At 36.6% G+C, this 9,664-nt stretch overlaps 1 protein-coding gene across 1 annotated transcript; it reads right to left on the reverse strand.

The window, feature by feature from the left end:
- Positions 1-573: 573 nt before the first annotated feature.
- Positions 574-9,437, reverse strand: LOC110915003 (probable leucine-rich repeat receptor-like protein kinase At1g35710). Its single transcript, XM_022159626.2, has 3 exons — positions 9,079-9,437; positions 1,122-4,751; positions 574-1,054 (listed from the first exon to the last, which is right to left on the reverse strand). Exons 2-3 carry the CDS (start codon positions 3,907-3,909, stop codon positions 735-737), a joined length of 3,108 nt encoding a protein of 1,035 aa, XP_022015318.1. The 5' UTR covers positions 3,910-4,751; positions 9,079-9,437; the 3' UTR covers positions 574-734.
- Between the last annotated feature and the right edge of the window lie 227 nt (positions 9,438-9,664).

A 9,664-nucleotide genomic window follows, 5' to 3' on the forward strand; every position in this document is an offset into this window, starting at 1 on the left:
AGGCTATAAATCAAATTATTGCCAACAGTGTCGCAGATGGAAGGGCCCTTCAAAATCCCAGTTCTTTGGGTTCAACTTTATCCAGTATTCGTTTATCTATTTGGTTGATTTGTCACACAATTCATGTGTTTGACGAAATGTCTCAATGAAATTTCAAACAATTCGACATAAGGGGTGAGTGCAATAGCTTTGTTAAAAAGGATCTAATGCCATGACTAACCAAACATAATAAGAAACCAAGAATTTAGATGACACTAAAACTAATCACAAGTGAATAAATTATGCTGAAATTTTTTGGCTAATTGTTTCTTGTGCATTGCTTGTCAATTGCCTTTTCATAATAAATTCATCAAAAGTCCTAATGACTGAATCTTAGTGAGCTTTTATGAACCTATTCTGACTAAAAGCTTAAGTATTAAAACATTTACAGCTAAAAGAAGTTTTTTTATAGATGCTAAAATGACTGAGAATTATGTCATCAAGTCGTTTCAATTAAGAGCTTTGACTGTAATTGTGTCAAGTTAGAGATTTGGTGACTGTTTTTTCTTCAGCAGGAAAATTACTGGACGGCTTTACTTACTGTTCTTGAACTTTATTATATATCTTGTCATATGAATAAAAAATATAGAACAACAACAAATTATGTAAGGTAATTTATAATGTGAAAATAAACATATTATATAACATTAAGTAGGTAGTAATAAAGATTTGAAGCAAAGATTCCTCTCCAAGGTTCAGGTAGAGATCTTGTTCCTTTTGGCTGCACGCGTCTCTACTGAGAGGTCCAGAGTAATATCCTTCATCGATGGCCTATACTGAGGGTTCTTCTGCACGCATGAGATTGCAACCTCAACAAGTTGTTCCACTTGCTGAGCAACTTGTTGCACAGGCGGAGGAAGGCGTTGGTCCAGAAGATCAGTATGAGATATGCCTTTTGTGTCTTGTAACATTGTGAGGAGATCTCCGGGATGCTGACCTATTATAACTTCTAGTGTTAGTACCCCAAAGCTGTAAACATCACACTTCTCATTCACTTCCATCGTGTATGCAAGTTCTGCAAAACAAAAACTCAAGTCAACATCATCTGCATACAATTAGTTGAAAGATTGATTTATATATACCTGGAGCAATGTAACCAAGCGTCCCGGCAAAAGAAGTCCAGTTTGACGAGTCTGGTTTTAATAGCCTGGCAGTGCCGAAATCAGACACATGAGCAACCCAATCGGAATCGAATAAAATATTGTTGCTTGATAAGTCCCTATGGATGATTGGTTGTGAACAATCATGGTGCATATATGATAAGGCCTTTGCAATACTTTTAACAGTATTCACCCTTTTCTTCCAGTCAAATTCAACAGCTTGTTCCATGTGATTCAGTACGTCCCTTAAGCTCCCTCCGGACAAGAACTCATACACCAAAAATGAGTGACGTGAATGTGAACAGAATCCGTAGAGTTTGACTATGTTCTGGTGACGTATTTCCGTCAAAGCTCGGATTTCATTTTCAAAACTCTTGAGATTTTGCACCTCACCATCTTCTGGTGCGTGAATTTTTTTCACCGCAAAAACTTCAGATGACAATTCTGCTTTGTAAACAGTTCCGTATCCACCAATTCCAACAACATGCTTCGAGTCAAAGTCCTCCAAGGCTTCAATCATTTTCTCATACACCATTTTCCCATCATAGCTCCAAATGGTAAAAGGTCTTGCTTTAGTTTCCTGTGGCCTAATGGTTGCATTTAGGTTTCGTTTATGGAGGTAGCAATATGTGAAAACAATAAAAACCACAAGCAACATAAATCCCAATGTAGGAAGTATGATCAGAATCACAACCAGAATCACAACCGAAGCCTTCTTTTGATCACTTTGGTTTCCACGCTGGATGGGACAGGCTAATCCTGTGTTATTTCCACACAACCCTTTGTTATGTCCAAGTGCCTCCATTGGAGCATCATCAAATGCTCGCATCTTTGGAAGTGGGCCCTCTAACTGATTGAAAGATACATCGACTGTGGTTAAACCTAACATTGCAGTGAAACTTAAAGGAATAGAGCCTGTGAGGTTATTGTGAGAGAGGTTCAACAATTGTACAACTGTCAAACCCCCAAGCTGTGGTGGTATACCTCCAGTCAAATTATTGTGAGAGAGGTCAAGAGATTCTAACTTTTCCAACTTGGAAATACCAATAGGAATAATTCCTTCAAATATATTATTGCTTAAGTTCAAGCTCCTTAACTTTAAGCAGTCTCCTAAATTTTCATTGATTGGGCCGGTGAGAGAATTTTGTGCTAAGTTAAGTTCTTCCAAGTTGTGCAGATCTCCCAAATTTGAAGGAATTGTACCTGACAGCTTATTGTCGTCTAAGTTCAACTTCATCAGTGAGCTTAAGTTTTTAAAGGTTGTTGGAATTTCACCAACTATGTGATTTGATGAGAGACTAAGCACCACTAATTTTGTTGCGTCTCCTACCTCTGAAGATATTATTCCAGACAAATTGTTGTTGGATATCTTTAAGCTAGTTAAATTAGTACAGGACCCCCAGTTGCTAGACACCTCGCCATAGAACTTATTGGAACTCAAGTCCATATAAACCAACTCCGGGTATATCCCAAAATCTTCAGAGATGTTTCCGGTCAATTGGTTATTTTCAAGCCGGACTCTGACTAAGCTACTACAGTTTTTTAAGCTCTTTGGTACATGGCCGGAGAAGAGATTGTTGCTCACAGTGAAATGATTAAGAAAGCCTGAGACACATATATTGTCTGGTAAAGGACCAGAGAGCTTGTTGTTAGACACGGAGAATTTTATCATGTTTGTTAGATTCATATCTTGAGGAATGGAACCTACAAGATTATTCATGAACAAGTTCATTGCAACAAGAGCTGTTCTCTTTCCTAACTCAGGTGGTATGAAGCCACTGAATTTGTTATCATCTAAGAGCAACTCTGCAAGCTGAGTGTAATTGGCAAAATAATTTGGAATCGACCCAGATATGTTGTTATGACTAAGGTACATCCTTCCTAGCCTACTGAAGTTTTGGAGGGTAACTGGAATGGTACCTGTGATATGGTTCTTGTCAATTTCAAGATCTATGAGATCCCGAGCAGCAGCAAGTTCAGATGGAATGGACCCAGAAAGTTCATTACTATACAGATAAAGGTATAAGAGAGAGGTTAAATTTCCTATTGAAGAAGGAATGACTCCAGTAAGATGATTCTGAGAAACGTCAATGCTTTTTAGGAAACTCAGTGTCCCAATTTCTGGAGGGATTGGCCCCTCAAAGTCATTGTCATGTATGGCAATGAAAATTAGCTTCTTGAGGTTACCTATGCTATTTGGGATATGACCAATAAGACGGTTACTAAACAAATGAAGTCGAGTTAAATTCGTGAGGTTACCTATGCTATATGGGATATGACCGGTAAGACTGTTACTGGTCAAAGTAAGCTCTCTTAAAGATCCTAGATTTCCTATCTCCGATGGTATCAACCCTGAGAAGTTATTATTGTCCAGGTATAAATTTCTGAGATTAGACATGTTCCCAATACTGGAAGGAATGTGGCCATAGAGCGAGTTATATGAAAGATTAAAAGTTTCAATATTTCGTAGTGACCATGTATCAAGATCATCAAGTGTACCTGTTAAGTTTACATTTTGAATTATGATGCTTGTTACAACACTTTCTGCAGCTGTAGTAGCGTTACTGCAACCGATTCCGGTCCAGTTGTTATGGCATGGGTTGCTTCCAACCCATGATGAAAGAACTGATTGGCTTTGTTTATCAAGGCTGGCTTTCCATTTCAAAAGAGCAGATGCTGCTACACTTGTTGGTGTAGCAGTTGCAAGTGAAGGGGCATACAAAAGATTATAACAAGAAAAGAGTAAGACTGCTACAACGGAGCCGGACATGAAGGAACTAAGATAAAAGTTTACCAGAAAAAAGTAAGTAAAAATATATGAACGAAAGAAACAAAGAGCTGAGGAATAAGGTCTAGTATTGAAGTCTGTAAAACTCAAGACTTGCTTAAAGAGCTGAGGAATAAGGTCTAGTATTGAAGTCTGTAAAACTCAAGACTTGCTTAGCTACTAACCCAAAATAAATGTTACTTATAGAAAATTAAATTACACATTAACCTCTTAATGAGTATTTAATTACATATTTAACTTCTTCTACAGACGAAATTTCCATAGGATTTCTGATAAGTCAATAAGCATGTGAACGCTAGATGCAAGTTATTTTCCAATCCCTTTGTTAATAATATATGTCATTACAATATTAACATTTTAAAATGACTGGAGGCTTACCCACATTTTTTTTTTCTATTTTGACATGACTTCTAAAACAACGAAGACCTTTTGAATTTTGAAATTGTAACACATTTTTCTTTTGATGATATCACTATGAGGACTAAATGCATGTGTCTTTTACATATTTGACAAACAGACAACTGTAGCAGTTATGAAATTGGTTACGGAGTATTATTTAGCCTTATACATGTTTACTTGATGCTTAATTCGAAAAGAATAATTACTAAATAAGAACAAAGTTCTTATCTATTTCATATAGGTCACTTAATTTTAACCATTTACAAAAGATTTCACAACAACAAAACAATATACAACAGCAAAAAAAAACTTGTTACTATTATATATAACTTACAAACTGGAATTTGCAATTATTAGATTACTTTCCTTCGATACAAGCTGCCACGACACTTACCCGCTCCAATCAAGTCTCCACTCCTCAAGCTCTGCAAGATAAAAAAAAAGTCAGGGAAAAACGTAACAGCACAATTGAGTTCCTTTGTTAAACAATTAACTGATAAAAAATTGCAAGTAAATTTTGGCATGAGAAGAACCCGTTAACTTTTATTCCTCCCTTTAGGACAAGATCACCTTTCCCTTTTACGAGAATGGCTTCCCCGTTGGGTATCGTGACCGGTTTCTCAAGTGCTCCTACATTTACATTTTCAAGCAAGTTTCTTGATATGTAATATGAGTAGTTGCACCCGAGTCCATGATCCAATCACGATCCTCATTTAATCTTCCTGAAATATTAGGGACATTAGGCGTTTGAACACCATCTTCTTCTTTGTTTCCAGCAAACAATCTCAAAACAAAATTTCTATACGAATACTATATACTCTCCACTACTGAGTGAAAAGTCCGGAGGTTGGCCGCCCTCACTATGTTGTGCCCCTACGTGTAGGTTAGGGTGAGGTATGATCAATGGCCTCACTATCAATTTTGGTTTTCTGAGTATCATCATCGGCCATGGTGTAGCCGGTTAGGGTTTTTGAAAATGATTAGGTATCTACTCTGATACCATAAAGAAATTGGTACCAAAGGTTGTTTTCATCTATTGATTCAATCGATATTTGTATATAAAAGAAACCAAGATAATGGGAAATAACAACCTCCTAATAACTATAAAAAGATCACACCCAATATTATACCCTTATACAATTAGCAACTTAGGGTATGTCTCATTTGTTTAAGAGTCACACATTTTAGTTCATTTCACTCACACCCTTTCATTATATACTTAGGTTATGTCTTATTTATTTAAAAGTCCCACCCTTTATTTCATTTTACTCACACCCTTTCATTTGTTTATTATATATTATATTATATATAAGTATATAACTACAAAAAGCAACAAGGGGTACCAACAATTGACTCACACCCATTCAGAAAACTAACAATCAATTTCATCCCATTCGCACCTATTAGCACACATCGCTTCGTAATATATAAATAGCAACATTACTTACCAATTACCACATAGCAACTTAGGGTATGTCTCATTTGTTTAAGAGTCACACATTTTAGTTCATTTCACTCACACCCTTTCATTATATACTTAGGTTATGTCTTATTTATTTAAAAGTCCCACCCTTTATTTCATTTTACTCACACCCTTTCATTTGTTTATTATATATTATATTATATATAAGTATATAACTACAAAAAGCAACAAGGGGTACCAACAATTGACTCACACCCATTCAGAAAACTAACAATCAATTTCATCCCATTCGCACCTATTAGCACACATCGCTTCGTAATATATAAATAGCAACATTACTTACCAATTACCACATACTAAACAATATAATAGCATGTAAAGGTTGTAGTATTTGGATTAAAGGTTACGTCTGTTGTTATGGCAGTTACATTAATAACCATTCCTTAACCAACTTTGTAATTCCTTTAAACAGATTTCTTATTTGTGTCAAAGTGGTGTTAGACCCACAGGCCCTTTCAATCGATCACCAATTTGATATTCCATTTACGTTGTTGCATCTAACAATTTGTAAGATCCAAATGACTATATATGAATTGAAATTCAGAATATGATTCATGATATGTCTTTGAACTCACACATGCTTCTCACTCATCTCTGGATTTGAAGATTGTTCTTTGTGTAACAGTGACTCAAGATTTGATGACTTCCAAGCAGAGATTTTCTACATCTATCATCTCTAATAATCAAGTAACAAAAATTTCCTTTGGTTGAATGAAAGAAAAATTAATGTAAAAACAAACATATAACTTTAGTGAACAATGGTTTAACAACAATTAACAAAATCCTAGGCAACCGTAAAGGGTCCAATGCACCGTTTGACAAAAATCATTCAAATAGGAGGCGGACACACGGAACCGACGAAACCGTTCAAATACCTTCATGACTTACCACCGGTTAATAACCCAACCCGACGAAATCACTAAAATACCGTCGTGACTTACCGGTTAATAACCAAACCCGACGCCTCTCCTACAACCACCGCTTCATTCATCATTTACCACCGTTTCAAACCCAATATAGCCCCCACCCCCGTAAATGTCCGGTCATGTTATCACCCATGAACATTTGCAAATTCTTTTCTCGGTCAGGAGGTTGTGAATCAACGTCAGAATCTGGTAGTATAAGCGGGTGAAACGGAGATCAAAACGTTGGCGGTGATGGCAGCATAGCTTATTGGTAGCCGTTATATCAATAACTTATAAATACATACCTTTAGTTCTTGTAGAATCATATTTTGTTGTTAACCACCATTGATACAAAAGGTATTAGAGATATGTGCTTTACATTTATGGGTTGTAGTACAGTGATTGTGATAATTTCACCATGCCCCATTTCATCTGAATTTTATATATAATTCACTGTAACCTCTTTAATCTGAATTTGATATGTATTTACTTAAAACAATACTTATATACGAATATAGTTTCTTTAAATTACGGTCATATTTTATTACCAATTCCCCTATTAAGTTATTGATATAATGTCAAACTTAACCAACAAAACATTTCGACTAATATGATGTGGTATTTGAGCCATAATTTTTTGTTCAAAAGGTTTGGGAGGTATAGTGATTCAGATTAAATATAGCTTTGTCATACATTATCCATTAGAGTTAATTGCCCGGATACTCCCTGTGGTTTCATGTTTTTTCGTGTTTAGTCCCCATCTTTTGGAAATAGCAGGTATGCTCCCTATGGTTTGTCATTTTGTTACTCGGATAGTCCCCTGACATTTACTCAGGGGACTATCCGAGTAACAAAATGACAAATCATAGGGAGCATATCTGCTATTTCCAAACTAACTGACATCTACTCAGGGGACTATCCGAGTAACAAAATAACAAACCATAGGGAGCATACATGCTAGGGATGAGCATGTGGTACCAGATACCGATACCGTACCGATACCATACCGGTACCGTCCCGTACCGATACCATACCGGTTGTATTCGGTATCGGTATCGGCAATACGTTTTACCATTTTTTCGGGATCGGGATTTTCGGGATTGTTACCGGTATTTTTCAGTAATACCGATTTAGTACCGATTTCCCACTAGCTAGGAATTTCCCACCCATAATTCATGTACTGGTAGATATTTCCTGCATAAACATTATTCAGTTCATTCTAGTATACACACATTAAAGTGAATGGATCTACAGCAGAATAGCTTTTCCTTGCAGATGATTTAGGTAATTCTAATTTCTAACTGAGAAGGCAAAAAGACAATATACGAATTTATTAAACTATTAACATGCTTGAAACAAAATATTAGTACCTGCTCAAGAGAAAGTGTATATGACTAACATATCAATTTAAGAATTCGGTATCATACCGAAAAACCGGTACTGATACCATACCGGTATTTTCGGTACGGTATTCGGTATCAACTTTTAATGAATATCGGGATCGGGATTTTCGGGATCGGTATCGGTTCGGTACTGTGCTCATCCCTAATACCTGCTATTTTCAAAAGGTGGGGACTAAACGTGAAACCACATGGACCATCCGGGTAATTAACTCTTATCCATTATAAAAAATGAAGATGGTATGAGTATATGTAAAACGATTCTACAAGAACTAAAGGTATGTATTTTATGAGTTTTGTAAAAAAAAAAAAAAAACCACTGCTATTTTCGAGATTGAACGTATTTTATGAACCTACTTCACAAACCGATTGAGATTAAAAGAAATTTTTCATTCAAAAAAAAAAAAATATATATATATATATATATATAAATGTCTTCAGTAATCAATATCCCGCCGCAACGCGCGGGTTACCGTCAACTTGTATGCATTAAAAATAAACTATTCCAATAACTAAGACAACAACGTAGTAACTGTTGTGTGAAGCCAACCACTTGACAACTTGATCAATTGTTGAGTGTGAATCCACTAGAGCAAGTGGACATCAGGTAATCATTCTTATCAAAACAGCAAAAGAAGATAAGGGGCTGAGATGATCCAATCTTCTCAGCAACCCATTATTCACGGATCATGTTTTGTGACAATCTTCTATTTCATCCAATCTTATATAAGAGATTGTTTATATCTGTAAATTCTTGTACCAAGCCTAATAACAAATACTCCTAGTTACCATAGTGGATGTAGGTCAGAATCGATCGAACCACTATAAATCTTTGTGTTCTTCAACAGAAAATTACGTGTGTGTGAGTTCTGTGTTTGTGTGTGTACTCTGTTCCTAACAACTGGTATCAGAGCCGTTGGCTCTCGATCGACACACAAACAGAAAGGGTGAAGGATGAAGATACCTGACAGTGTGAAATCGGAATCAGAATCCGATCAAAGTCCAATCAGAAACCAACCGATCAGAAACCGATCAGAAACCGATCAGAAACGATCAGAATCGCCGCTACCTCTCTTAGCCGCCGCCGCTGCCCCTCTTCGTCGTCGCAAGTAGCCGCCGCCGCTGCCCCTCTTCGCCGTCGCAAGCAGCCGCCGCCGCTGCCTCTCTTCGCCGTCACAAGCACCGCCGGCGCTGTCATCTGCCCGTTCTCTTGGGAGATCGTAGGGGAAAAAAGAGAAGAACCCTAATTTTTTTTGTTCTGTGGAATTGGGGAAGAAGAAACATTGAACGTGTTTTATTTTATGTTGGAAATTGAGTTTCTCAATTTAAACAGAAAGGCCCCCTCAACTTTTATTTCTGGTGGAGAAATTAAAGTTTCAATTTGATCAGAAAGGCCCCTCAACTTTGAACAAGATCTTATTATCAATCAATACTTGTCCTTGCCATTAAAGCTTGAAACAGATAAGTTATTTGTTTCTGATTATTGCTTTCGCTCGTATAAATTACCACTTAGCAGTACAAACTCGTTTGGTTAGTAGTAATTTGGTAAT

Source organism: Helianthus annuus, chromosome 16 (genome assembly GCF_002127325.2).
Source record: "Helianthus annuus cultivar XRQ/B chromosome 16, HanXRQr2.0-SUNRISE, whole genome shotgun sequence".
In the NCBI taxonomy this organism is placed as follows: Eukaryota; Viridiplantae; Streptophyta; class Magnoliopsida; order Asterales; family Asteraceae; genus Helianthus; species Helianthus annuus.